Source organism: Ambystoma mexicanum, chromosome 11 (genome assembly GCF_040938575.1).
Source record: "Ambystoma mexicanum isolate Mex_15411 chromosome 11, UKY_AmexF1_1, whole genome shotgun sequence".
Taxonomy (NCBI): domain Eukaryota; kingdom Metazoa; phylum Chordata; class Amphibia; order Caudata; family Ambystomatidae; genus Ambystoma; species Ambystoma mexicanum.
The window spans coordinates 939,809,569-939,826,157 of NC_090934.1; the positions used below are offsets into that span (position 1 = coordinate 939,809,569).

At 43.0% G+C, this 16,589-nt stretch overlaps 1 protein-coding gene across 3 annotated transcripts in view; it reads left to right on the forward strand.

Annotated features, from left to right (window-relative positions):
- Positions 1-16,589, forward strand: part of LRRC56 (leucine rich repeat containing 56) — a 1,196,120-nt gene that overhangs the window by 1,006,572 nt on the left and 172,959 nt on the right. For all 3 annotated transcript variants that reach the window (XM_069624078.1, XM_069624079.1, XM_069624080.1), the window contains one exon: positions 14,449-14,513. In XM_069624078.1, the coding sequence (XP_069480179.1) occupies positions 14,449-14,513 (65 nt within the window). The remainder of the gene's footprint in view (positions 1-14,448; positions 14,514-16,589) is intronic.

Consider the following 16,589-nt stretch of genomic DNA (forward strand, 5'->3'; position numbering starts at 1 on the left):
AAGGATCCTTCCACTCGCGCCCCTACCTTATCACTTCTCGCTATCATCACCCCCGCTTTTGTCTCCCTTGCATTGGCCTGATATATCTGAGTGTACCCTCTTATTTTCAACATACCCTTGTCTGCCCTCCTTTTGTGTCTCATGATACATCTATATATCAACCTTCAACCCTCTCATATGTTGTTCCACTTTTTTCCTCTTGATGGGAGTTCAATCCCCTTACATTATACGTGAGTACTTTCAAGGTTTTCATTCTGTTAGATAGACCCTGCCTGACTACCCTCTGCATCCTGTATCTGCACCATGGGTTCCTCCCCCCCTATTCCCTCCCCCTCCCATTCCCTTTACCCCAACTTTTAACCAACACCCCCAACTCCCCCCCCTCGCCCCTGATGAGGAACCGGGTTCCTAGGTTCGCTCAGACGACTTGCCCACCGCGCCTTGCCCTCATTCGAACCCAGAGACCCAGACATGGGGAATCATAAACCTCACTAATTTCCAATTGTTCCCTCATCTGTGTGTGCCCCCATACTTAATCACTCAGGTCTTACGTTCCCTGCCACCTTTATTTTGCACTGTTTTCCAAACGTCCGGCCATCTGGACCCTTTTCTGTTACCACTCGGTCCTACTCGCCCGTCCACTTTTTCCTCTTATAAGTTAAGGATCCGTTCCCCTTCTTTGCATGTTGTGATCCTATATTGTCTTTCGCATGCAAACAATAGTCCGAATAGAAACGTCCATTTGTATTTGATCTGTTTTGTGATTAAGAATCTCACCACCGGACCCATTCCCCTTCTCTTTTGAAGCATTATTTGCGCCAGGTCCTGATACAATTGTATTTCTTCCCCATCAACCCGCAATTGTCCTGCCGTTTTTGCTTTCCGAAGAATCTGTTCTTTCTGGGTATATGACGTTACCGCAACTAGGACTTCCCGCGGACGTGAGTTTGGGTCCACCGCTCTACTGGGGCCCACCCTGTGGTATCTGTCCAGCTGCACCATCACCTCTGGTTCTTCTGCCACTACTTCTGAGAAAAGTTTCTGGACTGTGCTCTTTAAGTCTTTGTCAGCCACAGTTTCGGGAAGGTTTTTTATTCTAACATTTGATCTCCTTGAGCGATTTTCCAAATCTTTACATTGGACTTCCAAATTACTTGCAAGACGGGACAAATGTTAAACCTTTTCATCTATTTTCTGAGTGTCTTCTTCAAAATGCTGGACCACCTTCTCCAGGGTATCTGTTTCCTCCTCTAATTTCGTCACATCCAATTTAATTTCCTGGACTGTGTGCTTCATATCATCCTTTAAAGCTTCAAATTGTGTTTGGAAGGAAGCCAAGAATTGTTCTTGAAGTTCTCATGTCCTCTTTGCTAAGCGCCATGGCTCCCTCTTCTCTCTCTTCTCGTGTTTGTGGTGATGCGTTTCAAGGGGAATCCTCCCTCCTTTTCAGGTATCCTCCATCCAGGGTTCACAGTTCTTTAAAGTTCTTTGCTGGCTTGCCCTCAGGGCTTTGTTGGGTCGCACCCACCCCTTTCACTCTTGCTTTGGACATATGGGCCACACCCAAGTCTCTCTTTTCACTCCCCTACCCGTCCAGGCCCTTCAACAGGGTGTTTGTCCGGCTGCTTCCGTATCTCTCCTTAGCTTTGCATTGGTAGCTTTCCTACTCCCCCTTTTTATTTCACCTACTCTGTCAACACACGCTGCTTTTCCTCCTTCCCCTCGCTGAAACCAAACCAGTCATCCTTGCTGGGGATTCTTTATTCCACTGTCCCGGTGAGGAAATGAGGGCGGGGGAGGAGAGCCTTTCTCACATCTCTCCATACTCCCTCTCTAGAGGAGGTGCTGATTCACTAGGCGGGCATGCTTCCTGCTGGGACTTGTAGCGCGTACCTTATTCCCTCATCTATCTAGTCCGGGGCCGCTCCGTGCCGATGTTTCCTCTGCCCAGCTGTTCTTCCCTTGCTCAGCCACTCGATCGTCCTGTTGCTCACAGAGCTGGTCTGCTTACCTGTTCTTGCCGCCTCCCTCCTATTGCACTGTATGCTCGAGGGTGAGCCCCTCACTGCTGTCTCAGCACAATCAGCCTCCTTCCCAGCACAATACCGCTCAGGAGGCCCGCTAAGACTCACTGGGCCTAACAGCTTCCAGACGCTCTGGCATCCACGCGCAGCCTTCTGCTCTTTACAATATCGCCGTGAACATAGACCGGTGGTCCAATGAAATTAACAGATGCGCCTCCCTAGAAAAACAAATCTACAAAGCAAGTGGGTGCCCCTGGAAGTTCCAGAAAATATGGGGCAAGTGGGAAGACTAAACATTGAGGTGGTTGGTACAAATCTCCTGTTCCCATCGTGTCACTTACTGTCAAATGTTATACTATGTGCCACGTCCCCACGGTTAGGACTGCTAAAGTCATTGTATACTCATGTTGTTGTTTTTAAGTTTGACAAAACCTAATAAAAAGAATTTGAAAAAAAAGAAATATTGTTGTGGCCCCACCTACTGTGTCCTGCTTCGGCACTTCCCAATACTCTGATTGTTCGTGCCTCAGATGTTCGCCGCCGTTCGTGCGGGGTATTGAATCTTGCTTTGGCTCCTTGTACATTTGTATTCCCCAATTCCCACATGATTGGACTTTTTATTGTCAGCTTATTACGCGGCCGGTGGGGAGAGACATTTATATACATCTTCCACTGCCGGCTGCCATCTTGGAATAGTTCTCTGCGTTTTAAATGGGGGAGGGGTCAGCACTGGCTTTGTCAGTGGGAATATATTAATATTCTGATTCAGATACAGTAGCCAATTTTGCTTTTCTTACTGCAAAATCATTGCCACAACTAATAACATCATCTGGGAGCTGATGAGCGGCACATTTAATTATGGCTTTTTTTTCAGGCAGCATAATGTCATCTAGGGAGAGCCCTTATGTTGTGATTGTTTCTAATCTCTGGTCCTATCAATGCCAGAATACCTCTCGGTATCCAAAGTTGACCAAAGTTTGGGGCTACCCCAAAGGCCTATGTTGAATCCATATAGATGTTAAAGGCTTGTTGGGCTGCTGGTCTGCATGACCTTGTGAGTGCCACCAGTTCTATAACCTGTGCCGAAGTGACCTGACCTAACGTCCCACCTTTCTCCACCACCCAAGGCTCACATACCACATACCCCTCAACCAGCTTTTCATTTTGGTCTTGGTATTACAACCCATCAATGAAAAAGACCAGCTCTGCCTCAGGGAGGGAGACATCAGTTAAATAATTTCTGAGTGTCAACAAGTAATCGGTAATGGCTACACAGTCATGGGGTTCTGCATCATGCAGTTCACTGTCCTGGGAAGTGGGCAGCAGAGGTCCTGGGTTCAGTACCGGGCACCTGGTCAAAGTAACATTGGAGGAGTTCAAAAGGAGTATCCTATACAGTACTTGCAGGTGATGCAGACTTATGCTGGGTCTTAGTTTTCAGTAGGAGGCAGACAATTGAGTGCGGCACTGCATCCTCGAAAGGGGATTCCAACACTAAATTCTGGCATTGCTCCACCATGAGTATGGCTGCTGCAACAGATGTCAGGCAAGGTGGCATTCCTGCTGCAACTGGGTCTAATTCCTTGCTATAATAAGCCACAGGTTTATGATGAAGCCATGTCTCTAGGAAAGAACTGGTAAACCTAAACCATTTCTTTCGTGACTGTATAGGGTAACTACTTTCGGTAATCTGGAAGTCCCAGATTTCCAGAAAGGATAAACTGTTCTTTGTTTTAGTAAATTATTTGTAGGCCTCTAGGGTCCACTGTAGTGGCCCTGTGGTGTTAACTTGAGTGTACTGTTGTAGGCAGTACTACAGATAAGATTTTGAAGTGGGAGTATTTTACTCCCTATTTTTTAAAGTTGGGAGTAAAATGATTTTCTTGGGAGTAAAAATGTAAGTCTATTTTCCAAGGAGAGTATTTTAAAAGCGAGTACAATGTTTTGACAGGAAAACTGAAGTCTTTTTGTAATAATTATTTATTTACACCTAGTTATTCATGCACATTAAAAGATACATTTACATATGCACACCATTGAATAAAAGTTGATGGAGACAAGGGCTGGGGAAGGGGGATGGGGGAAGCAGGGAGAGGGGGTATGAGGGGAGGAGGGGAAGGAGAGGGAGTGGGGGGGTTGCACTTTTCTATTTTTGTATTGAACATGTCTGTTTCTCGTTATAAATGCAATTAAAATCAAGTTTAAAAAGAAAATATAGGTTTACTTGTTCCAATTAGGCTGTTATATTAATTCTTTCATCTTGTACTACATGCACTACTGGTCCAAACATATACATGGAGCGGTTTGGGTGAAAGCAGGGGCACAAGGTGCTACATTTCTGTTTACTGTTTTGTGTTAGGAGTATTTTTACTCTCTATTTTTATTTTTTGGGAGTAAAAGTGGCAGATACACTCCTTATCTGTAGGGCTGGTTGTAGGGGTTTAATCACATCGGCATAACCTAAAATCCACTTTATTCAATACCCAACTACACTGAAGAAGGCTCTACTCTGTGGGATAGTGAGGTTTGGGAATTGTATGTATTCCTTTCTGGGAGGGGCAATTAATCTGAGAACTTAAGTGACATTCTTACACAAATAGTGAATTCTCTGCCTACATAACTGCAATTTCTGCTTAGATACCTTGTGTCCTTTCTCTGTGAGGGCGGGCAGCAAGACCTGTATGTCCTACTGTTTCAAAGGATGGTGACTCTTTCAATAAGTCATCCACCTACTGGACTAAAACTGGTTTCCTGGGGATTTTTTTCATCTAAGTGATTCTTTAATTCGGAGAAAAGTGCATGGGACTCGGTATACCTCTTGTCTAGCTCTTTCCATGTATGCATTTTCACCAATGTATTATCGTATTTCTTTTTTTTTGGTCCACAAAATGCAGATGGCAAGTGGGTTTAGGGTATATATGGGGGTTGGGGTCAGTAAAGGAGGGTGCAGCGGAAGGGAGGGTGCGTATACCCCCCATGCATTTTGCAGCAAAACAAATGCATAATTTGGCAAAGATACATCCCTTATCTGTAGGGCTGGTTGTAGAGGTTTAATCACTTCGGCATAACCTAAAATCCACTTTTATCAATACCCAACTACAGTGAAAAAAGTATCTCCTCTGTGGGATAGTTTGGAGTTTGGGAAGTTTGTGTACTCCTCTCTGGGAGGAGGCAATTAATCTGAGAACTTAAGTGACATTGTTACACAAATAGTGAATTCTCTGCCTACATAACTGCAATTTCTGCTTAGATACCTTGTCCTTTCTCTGTGAGGGTGGGCAGCAAAACATGTATGTCCTACTGTTTCAAAGGATGGTGAAGCTATCAATAAGCCATCCACCTACTGGACTAAAACTGCTTTCCAGGGTTTTTGTTTTTCATCTAAGTGTTTCTTTAGTTGTTTGGAGAAAAGTGTATGGGACTCTGTATACCCCTTGTCTAGTTCACTTTCCCCGAATGCATTTTCTTCGATTCATTATCTTATGTTTTTTTGGGCAACAAATGCAGATAGTGAGTGGGTTTAGGGTATATATGGGGGTTGGAATCAGTAAGGGACTGTGCGGAAGGAGGGACGGTGGGTCTACCCCAACCATGCATTTTGCAGCAAAACAAATGCCAAATTCAGTGAAGAAAAATGCAGTAAAGGTTCATAGAACCATACCCCTGGGGTTATCTTGTCCAGGTGTATTCAATTCCTCTTTGTGAAAAGGCAAATTAATACTGGTTAGCCTTATGTATGGGGACAGAGAGCAATGCTAAAAACAAATCTACTACTGTGAAATGATTAGCTTTGGGCAAAGGAATCCACAGCAATAACAGCTCTCAGGTCTTGGACAAAACAATAAGTGGTGTTCCCAGGCTTTTTGACAGGCAAAACCGAAGTGTTGCATGGACTTGTGGTTGGGACAATTGTACCTTGGTTGAGGAGTAACTCAGTGACATGTGTAATTCCCTGCTCTGCCTCTGGCTTTATGGGGTCTAGGTAATGTGTGGCAGTTTCTTAAAATGGTTAAACTTTATCCTAACAGGCTCAACAGTGTGAATGTATCCTACCTCATTATCATGGGTTGACCACAGGGAAGAAGGTATGGAGTTAATCAATGCCTTCAAATCATCTGATCACTCTCCCTCGCTTGGAGGCTCTTCCTCTGGGCCTACCTGAAGAGTCGTAAGGACAGCCTCTGCATTATTATGGGGAACATTTAACAATGCCCCAATGGTGAAAATTATAGTGCACCAATGCTTACCCAAAAGGTCTCTACCTAACAAATTAAGCAGTACTAAAGGCCTTAGAAGGATGGCATTTGTGTCAGTGATGTGTCCAAACGTGATAGTGAGGTGTTCAGCAACTGAGTGTATTACTGGGGTATTGGATAATTCCTACTGCCTTCATGGTATCAGTCGGCACTGGCACGTCAGGGAAACTCCTTTTGCAGGGCTGATTTAATGGCCCTTGTGTCAACAAGGCAAGGTGCAGATATTCCTTCCACACTGCATTGTACATACAGCCAATCCTAATCTATTTGATTAAGTGATCCATTGGAACCTCATTCTCCTGCTTTAGTCGGGATGGGTTGTGATCAATCTCAGAAATGAGAAGAATACCAGGGGCAAAGATTTAGGAAGGGGGTTATGGCTCTCTGGTTTGCATTTAGAAAGGGAACATGATTTTTTACAGGGGGACTTGGCGTGTTGCTTTGTCCATAATTGTCCTGAAAGGTCTATGGGCATTTGTTCTTCCAATGTCCCACTTGTTTACAGTAATGACACACTAGCTGGCTTGTCAGTGCTGCCCACAGTTCCTGTTGTCCCCACTGTGTCTCCTGAGTCCTGTGGACCCCTCTGTCTTTGTTGGTCCTGAGCAGTGAGTTCATTTGTCGTCTAACTAGAACTTTAATGAAGGGCTTCACATCATACATTATCAAGGTATTCCCTTTCTTGAGCCATTTGGGGGAAATGTGGGGCAAAACGGGACTTCCTAAATTACATAATCATCCCCTCCTTTACCACATGAGCCTGGCCATGGTACATCCTGACAAGATGCAATAATATTTTTGGGCCACTTATCGACCATGGTCATCTCACCAAAGAATTGACATGTAATCAACAATCTTTGCTTATCCAAATATCCTTTTCACTGGAGAGGGCATTTTCTTATATTTGCACCCAGTCCTCTGAGTTTTAAATGGGGAGGGGTCAGGACTGGCTGTATCAGTGGGAATATATTAATCTTCTGATTCAGATACAGTAGCCAATTTTGCTTTTCTGACTGCAAAATCATTGCCACAACTAATACATTATCTAGGAGCTGATGAGCGGCACATTTAACTATGGCTATTTTTTCAGGCAGCATAATATCATCTAGGGAGAGCCCTTACGTTGTGAATGTTTTTCATCTGTAGTCTTATCGATGCCAGAAATCCTCTCAGTTTCTAGAGTTCACCAAAGTTTGGGGCTACCCCAAAGGCCTGTGTTGAATCCATATAGATTTTAAAGGCTTGTTGGGCTTCTAGTCTGTATTACATTGTGAGTGCCACCAGTTCTACAACCTGTGCTGAAGTGACCTGAACGAACGTCCCACCTTTCGCCACCTCCACTGGCTCACATACTGCATACCCCTCAGCCAGTTTCCCATTTTGGTCTTGGTACTACAACCCATCAATAAATTAGACCAGGTCTGCATCAGGGAGGGAGACATCAGTTAACTAATTTCTCAGTGTCAACAAGTAATCGGTAAAGGCTGCACAGTCATGGAGTTCTGTATCATGCAGTTCACTGTCCTGGAAAGTGAGGAGCAGAGGTGCTGGGTTCAGTACCGGGCATCTGGTCAAAGTAACATTCAAGGAGTTCAAAATTAGTATCCCATATTTACTTGCAGGTGATGCAGACCTATGCTGGGTCTTAGTTTTCAGTAGGAGGCAGACAATTGAGTGCAGCACTGCAACCTCGAAAGGGGATTCCAACACTAAATTCTTGCATTGCTCCACCATGAGTGTGGCTGCTGCAGCAGGTTAGAGAGAAATAGTGGCCACACTTTAGACACTCCCGTCTCCTGCACACCATTGATGCTGAAAAACAGCCAAAGAGTTTGCTTATATACAAAACATAATTTAATACAGGTATAGTTCAAACCAAAATAACATGTCTCTATATTCCAAAAATAATCTTCCAATCTTCCAATAATGTTCTATTTTTTCAAAACGTCCTTCATGCGCTACGTGTTTTGGGGTAATTGGCCCATTCTTCAGGAGCGGACTTCTGTTGATACAAAACATAGACGAGGACCAGTTTCCAAATTACGCAACTAAACACTTGAACAACACTCATTTACACAGTCCGGAGCCAATTTTCCAAATTACACTTGCCCCTTGGTTCATACAGTGTACAGGTACAAACTTTTACAACCGTGATTAACATAGTCTTAAACCCATCACCAAATCTCCATCCCCATGCTTATAGGTTCACATATTAGACGGTCAATTACACCATATAATAACAAAATAGGTAGTAACAATTCCAATCATAGCCCCTATGCTACAGATTTCAACCATTCCCATATATGTCTCATCATGCACGTGCATGTAGTGCCTGTTAGGCACTGACTTCCCTACACTTGGTAAACACCTGTGTGGCCTCGATTTGTTTACACACCCAATGATGGTGTGACAATATGGTGTTCCTAACTTGTTCTTTCAAATGCACATGGGTCAACTTTATTCCTAAAGGGGTGAACCAAATCATAATGGTCACCACATGATTACATTATATGCACAACAGGTCATTTGTCAATGATCTATCCACAACTCTTTGGATGTCAGAGAGAATAGTACCTGTATGTTAGCAATGTGGTTCCTGCTAATTGCTAAATGGTGTATGCGCCTTTTCACCTAATGTGGATGAATGTTCTGCTTCGTGGGAACTCTACTGCCGCTGTGCAGTGCTGCAATAAAGAAAGCAGTGGGTTACATCTCCCGCTGATCTTTCAAAATTCAGTATAGTACTCATGTGTGATAGTAACTGTCAGAGGCACTCGTGTGCCTTGACAGCCTGTCTCCTATCTCTACAGATCTTACCTAGTCTATTGCAGCTGCCGAGCCTACTTGAAGTTTTCGTGTCAATCCGGTTCGCGTGTGGTTTTCCTCGCATACAGGAACGTTTAAGGAAACACAGGAAACACTGCGTCTCTTACTATCACGTGACAAAGCACATGATGAAGTTCATGTTTGTTACATGTAACTGCCCATGAGAGCTGTTGTGAGATGTGTAAAACCGGTAGCACCAACCCTAGCTCCATATTGGAATGGGGCATGTCCCTGATGTGGTTGGCTATTCTTTGTGGAGGGGTGTAAACCGGCAATCGGTGTAAAGAAAAAGCTATGGAGAACCATGTCCCATTAAAATAGGTGTAGTGGCATTGCTATCGGCAAAATCTGTGGCCTATCGATCCCTAAATTTAAAAGTGGACTACCGGCATAGCCTATATATACATCCATTCATATGTCATTGTCGAGTGTATAGGATATGTCCCTACTGGGATGGAGTCATACCAGGAAGCAATGGCATATGATTTGAGCCTAGTGTAATGCCTGGATCCCAGGTCAAGCTCTACTAACATATTTATCACCTTTTGGAACTGTTTGAAACAACACAGCTCTTCGTATCACTCCTTTTGAGAGCACATGTCACCCTGTGTGATAAGTACATGCCAGTCGCAACCAAAGTCAAATGAAGCAGTTCAGGCAGAATTCTTCATTCATCCCGCTGGGATTTATCGTGTCAAGTAAATGTATCCAAAACATTTCTCTTTGTGATAGGAGAGTCTTATAGCTCCCCCCCCGCTCCCTCTCTGTTTGGAAGTTTCACTACCTCCAGTATGGTGAATTGCATTTGTGCGATGGAATGTTTATTCTCATTATAATATTTAGCCACTGGTAATTTCATGTTCATGCAGCGTACATTGTACTTGTTCTGTCCATCTTTCTCATGCAGTCCTTGCCGTTTGTCCTATATATAGGAGGCCACATGGGCGGTTTATGCTGTAGATTACACCTTCTGTCCTGCAAGTAGCAAAGTCGGGAAGAAAATTCTTTTTCCCTGTGTCGGGATGTGAGATGCTTTCCCCTTTGGATATATTGTTGCAATGACTACATGTGAGACAGGGGAATGTCCCCTTCTTTTCGATTCTCAATACTGATTGCCTGTCTCTTTGTGGTCTCTGCCCGTAATAATTTATCCTGTAGATTACTCCCACGTTTATAGGCCATCATTGGTGGTGTTGGAAACAATTTAAGGAGTGTCGGGTCATGTTGTAAAATACCCCAATTCCTTTTGAGTATGTTGCCAATCTGAAAGCTCTGTCTGGAGTATTTAGATAAAATATGGGTGATGGAGTTGCTTTGTCCTTTTGGTTTTAATAATTGTTCTTTGGCAATAGCTGCTACTCTAGCTTCTGGCTCGCTCAATATCTCTTCCGGGTACCCTTGTTTGGCAAATCTTTTACAAAGCTCTGAGCTTTCTTTCTCATAGATCTCCAAACCTGAGATAATCCTCTTAAGTCTCATCATCTGACTGTAGGGTAAGCTCTTAGTCATGGCCTTTGGATGAAAACTCACAAAATGTAACCAGGTGTTCGCGTCCGTGGGTTTGTGATAAACCGTAGTAATTATTTTCTTCTCTATGATTGACAGTTGTACATCCAAAAAATGTAAAGTGGGGGTCCTGACTTCTAAAGTAAACCTAATATGTGGGTGTACTTGGTTTAGGTACTCCAAGAAAGGGGTAAGTTCTTGTCTGGCTCCACACCAAATTACAAAAATATCATCAATGTACCTTTTCCAAATCAGTATCGTTGATGACCATTCTGGTTTCTTCAGTCCATACATTTTCTCAAAAAAATACATACATATGTTGACATATGCAGGGGCCTAGCCGACCCCATAGATGTACCAGAGGCTTGTGCATAGAATTTCCCTTGGTAACGAAAAAAGTTGTTAAATAAGATGACGTTCACCAATTCCATAACAAATTGTTTTTCACACCCCACATTCCCGGAGTGTAACAATAGCCATTCTAGTGCCACAATTCCCTCATCATGTGGAATCGACATGTACAGACTACTTGCATCAAGGGAAAAGAGTATACATTCAGGAGACAAAGTATCAATATCTTGTATGTATTTCAAGAAATCTGTTGTGTCCCTCAAATAAGTGGGGATCTTTTGGACCAATGGTTATAAAATGTTATCTACATATATAGCCAGTGGATCGAAGATACTGTTAATACCTGCCACGATTGGTCTCAATGGTGGTCTTAAACGATCCTTATGAATTTTCGGCAATCCGTAAAAAATTGCTATGATGGGAAACCAGTTCAATAAGAAACTCTTGGGACCTCATTACAAGTTTGCCGGTCCGGGAACTACGATACCAGTAAGCTTGCCGGTACCGTAGATCCCGGACTGGCAAACTACAAGTTGTGCTCGCGGGTGCCTTTCTGCTCGCCAAGTCTGTGATGGTTTCGCCTAGGTCTACCTCCCACTTGGCTTTGAGAGCATTACTACGAGGGTTGGGTCTATCATTCAGTTGGGCGTATAGTCTTGATACTGGTTTCCATCCATCACTCAGATTGTATAGCTCTGTTAACAGGGGATTTGTCAGAGGCTCTTCTGGCCAATCCTCTCGTCTCGCCTTGGCCACATGTCTGATCTTTTGGTACCATACAAATTGTCCTTTTGGTAACCCCTCCTTTTCATAGAGCGATTTAGTTCTCTGAATTTCCCTTCTTCGTACATGTCTCCCCATGTGTATAAGCCCAGTGTTTCCCATTGTCTCATAGTTTGGAGGGCCTCCGGTGTTTGACCTACCTCCGCCATTATTGGTAATTCTGTAGAGTAAGGGTGCACCAAATGTAAGAGGATTTTGTTCCTGTTCCATACCTGTCTACCCAGTTTAGCCAGCATGGGGATTCGGCTCGTGTGGTCCTGGGGGATCCACAGTATTTCTTTCAGGTGTGTCGGCACTATCAGGTCTCGCAATAGGCCCGTTTCGGTGGTGGCCTCGTCCGACAGCCATCTGGTCAGGTGGCTGAGTTGCGCCGCTAGGTAGTATCTCCCGATCAGGCTCTTATATTAATTGTTTCCTCTTGTACTACATGCTCTACTGGTCCAAACATATACATGGAGCTGTTTGGGTGAAAGCAGGTGCACAAGGTGCTACGTTTCTGTTTACTATTTTTTGTTGGGAGTATTTTTACTCTCTATTTTTATTTATTTTAAGTATTTACCTATGTTTTGGGAGTAAAAGTGGCAGATACATCCCTTATCTGCAGGGCTGGTTGTAGAGGTTTAATCACTTCGGCATAACCTAAAATCCACTTTTATCGATGCCCAACTACACTGAAAAAAGTCTCTTCTCTGTGGGATAGTTTGGGAAGTTTGTGTACTCCTTTCTGGGAGGGGGCAATTAATCTGAGAACTTAAGTGACATTGTTACACAAATAGTGAATGCTCTGCCTACATAACTGCAATTTCTGCTTAGATACCTTGTGTCCGTTCTCTGTGAGGGTGGGCAGCAAGGCCTGTATGTCCTACTGTTTCAAAGGATGGTGACTCTTTCAATAAGTCATCCACCTACTGGACTAAAACTGGTTTCCTGGGGATTTCTTTCATCTAAGTGTTTCTTTAGTTCGGAGAAAAGTGCGTGGGACTCCCTTTACCTCTTGTCTAGCTCTTTCCCCGAATGCATTTTCACCGATGTATTATCGTATTTTCTTTTTTTTGGTCCACAAAATGCAGATGGCAAGTGGGTTTAGGGTATATATGGGGGTTGGGGTCAGTAAAGGAGGGTGCAGGGGAAGGAAGGGTGCGTCTACCCCCCATGCATTTTGCAGCAAAACAAATGCATAATTTGGCGAAGAAAAATGCAGCAAAGGTTCATAGAACCATACCGCTGGGATTATCTTGTCCAGGGGTATTGGATTCCTCTGTGTGAAAGTACAAATACATACTGGTAATCCTAATGTATGGGGACAGAGAGCAATGCTAAAAACAAATCTACTACTGTGATATGATTAGCTTCGGACAAAGTAACTACCACAGCATTAACAGCTCTCAGGTCTTGGACAAAACATTAAGTGGTGTTCCCGGGCTTCTTGACAGGCAAAATCGGAGTGTTGCATGGACTTGTGATTGGGACAATTGTACCTTGGTTGAGGAGTAATTCAGTGACATGTGTAATTCCCTGCTCTGCCTCTGGCTTTATGGGTTCTAGGTAATGTGTGGCAGATTCTTAAAATGGTTAAACTTTATCCTAACAGGCTCAGCAGTGTGAATGTATCCTACCTCATTATCATGGGTTGACCACAGGGAAGAAGGTATGGAGTTAATCAATGCATTCAAAAATCTGATCCATCTCCCTCGCTTGGAGGCTCTTCTGCTGGGCCTACCTGAAGAGTCGTAAGGACAGCCTCTGCATTATTATGGGGGACATTTAACAACGCCCCAATGGTGAAAATTATAGTGCACCAATGCTTACCCAAAAGGTCTCTACCTAACAAATTAAGCAGTACTAAAGGCCTTAGAAGGAAGGAATGTGTGTCAGTGATGTGTCCAAACATGATAGTGAGGGGTTCAGCAACTGAGTGTATGACTGGGGTATTGGATAATTCCTACTGCCTTCATGGTATTAGTCGGCACTGGCATGTCAGGGAAACTCCATACGCAGGACTTGTTTACTGGCCCTTGTGTCAACAAGGGAAGGTGCAGATATTCCTTCCGCACTGCATCATACATACAGCCAATCCTAATCTATCCAATTAAGTGATCCATTGGAACCTCCTTCTCCTGCTTTAGTCAGGATGAGTTGTGATCAGTCTGAGAAATGATGGGCATACCACGGGCAAATGTTGGGTCACTTAGGTTTGGGAAGGGGGTTATGGCTCTCTTGTTTGCATTTGGAAAGGGGAAATGATTATTTACAGGGGGACCTTGCGTGTTGCTTTGTTCATGATTGTCCTGAAAAGTCTCTTTGGTCTATATGGGCATTTATTCTTCCAGTCCCCCACTTGTTTACAGTAATGACACAGTAGGTGGCTTGTCAGTGCTGCCCGCAGTTCCTGTTATCCCCACTGTGTTGCCTGTGTCCTGCTGATCTCACTGTCTTTGTTGGTCCTGAGCAGTGAGTTCATGTGTGGTCCACCTAGAACTTTAATGAAGGGCTTCGCACTATGCATTATCAAGGTATTCCCTTTTGTATTAAGTCGTGTGTTAAATTGCTTGCTGCCCAAATGTAATTTGACCTTCAAAAAAGGAAAAGGCCTTGCCTATTAAACTACTGGACAGATCACTGCTTGTTATTTGTTACTGACTAACAAAATATTAGACACTGAAATGAAAAAGAAATATTTATTTTTTGTTAATTTTTCTTAGGTGTCAGCAGAGTCATTTGTGGCAACCCTATCAAAGCACTTCGAGCACGGAGGCAGAAACTAGCGGTATGACTTCTTTCTGTTAATCAGATAAAAAGGTCCCTTGTTTTAATTGTTTTTTACTCATTGCCACCTATTAAAATACTGGAGTGCAGACATGGATACAGAATAAAAAAATAATGAATAAACTGCTTGCTGAAGTGCTTTAAAACAATCTCCCACCTTGTTCATTCTGGCACTGGATGGGAAGATTTTCACCTGTGCTGCTGTATATGCGTTGCTACATTGCTATGCTATTTATTTTATTTAAGTTCCCTGTACTGCATTGGTAGGTCGTTGGAGTTGTTTGCATTCTTTACATATGTTTTTAGTTTCCTTGTGTCGATTGTTCCTTTCATTCTCCTGTGCATCCCTATAAAGATAGTTTCTTAAAAGGTGTCAAAAGGTGTATCATGATGAACTGAACTCAGGATTGTATTTATTGTACTAGGTGTTGCTAGAGCCCAAACCTGGCTTCTGGAGCAACAGGGCATTGTACATGAAGGGTAGATGGGGACAGAGAAGGAAGATTACAGGCATCTCAGGTGCTCCTTTATTATGTTGATGTTGAGCTAATTTCTAAATCGTAAGATGCATGTGTGGTCCTGTTCATGAGGATGGATGTTGTTCCATAGCCTCACAGCTTGCTTCTAGCTGTTTTCTATTTTGCATATTTAAAGCTGAATTTGGGTGATGATTTGGCTTCTGCTATTGTGTTTGTGTCTGTGGTTGGTGTCTTTGGTAGGTGTGTTGAAGAGCTTGACATCACAGCTTTCTGATGTTGTAGATCTTGAAGATGATTTAAGTTTGGAGGGCAACCAATGAACGGTGTCTGTAAATTGTGATATATTTTGCTTTGTGTTTTTTCTTGAGGCAGGTGGCTGAGTTTAGGATAGTTTTAGGGCTGCTTTGATGGGGTGTGAGAGGCTTGTAAGGAGACCTTTGCCAACATCTAGATGTGGCAGAAGCAGAGTTTCTTCAGTAGCTGGAAAGTTTGCTTCTAGTAGGTATGATTTTACTTTGCACTGCAGACGAAGGTGATACAGTACCATGTCTGGGATTTGAAGGACAGGTTAATATTGATGTAGAGGCTGATAGACGGGACACAGGTGATGGACTCTGTGTCTGGTAGCCATATCTGCATTATATGGTTGCTCAGTATTGGAGAGGTGTTCAACTTCCAGGATTAGAAAATTGAAAGGCATGATTTGACAGTAGATGTCACTAACCAAGGAGACTTTGACATACAATTTGGTATTGGTGGCTAACTGGTGTACGTTGAGTGTGCACTCCTAAGGAGTTCCATGTAGCAGTTGAAGATAACTGAGGAAAAGACAGAGCATAGGATAACTCCGCATATAACAGGTAGTTGTAGAATTTGTGACTGTTACTTAAACAGGATTTGAACCAGAGAAGGCTTTTTTCTGTGTCCATTTGAGAAGAGATGATGTTGATAAAGTCCTTTTGGTTAACTGTTTTAGAGGCTGTTGAGAAATCCACTAGTCCTAGTAGGCAGTGGTCACCATTGACAATTATTTAAAGCGTGTCAATCATGCCTTCAATAGGTTCTATTTCGGTGTATTAAATATACTTCATGATAACATTTTAACACAAGGTAGGATTCCTTGCTCTTGTAAATCATTGCACGTGGTCCCGATTTTTAAGAAAGGATATAAACTGGATCTAATGAACTACAGGCTCATAGCACTTTTACACAATAATGCCAAGATATTTTCAGCCTTATTTTAAAGGAATTTAATCAATGGGCTATTATGCACCTCAGCTACAAAATATTTCAAACAGTATTCAGGAAGGGCATAGGCACAAACCTGAATGGGTACATAATTGATAGTATAGAGAAATCGGCTTTGGCAATTAATCTACTGTATTCATGGCCAGCATTGATTTGTCCATGGCTTTCGGTATAGTAAATCGAAACCTACTTTGGTCGAAATTAATATTATGGGGTTTTCCGTCTCATTTGCTTAATATATTGATTCATCACCATAAAGATTCTACTGTTAAAATCTGATTAAACCTGCAGAGATATTTTACAAAGCAAATTAAAACATCTTAAGGCCTTATGCAGGGGTGTATTTTAGC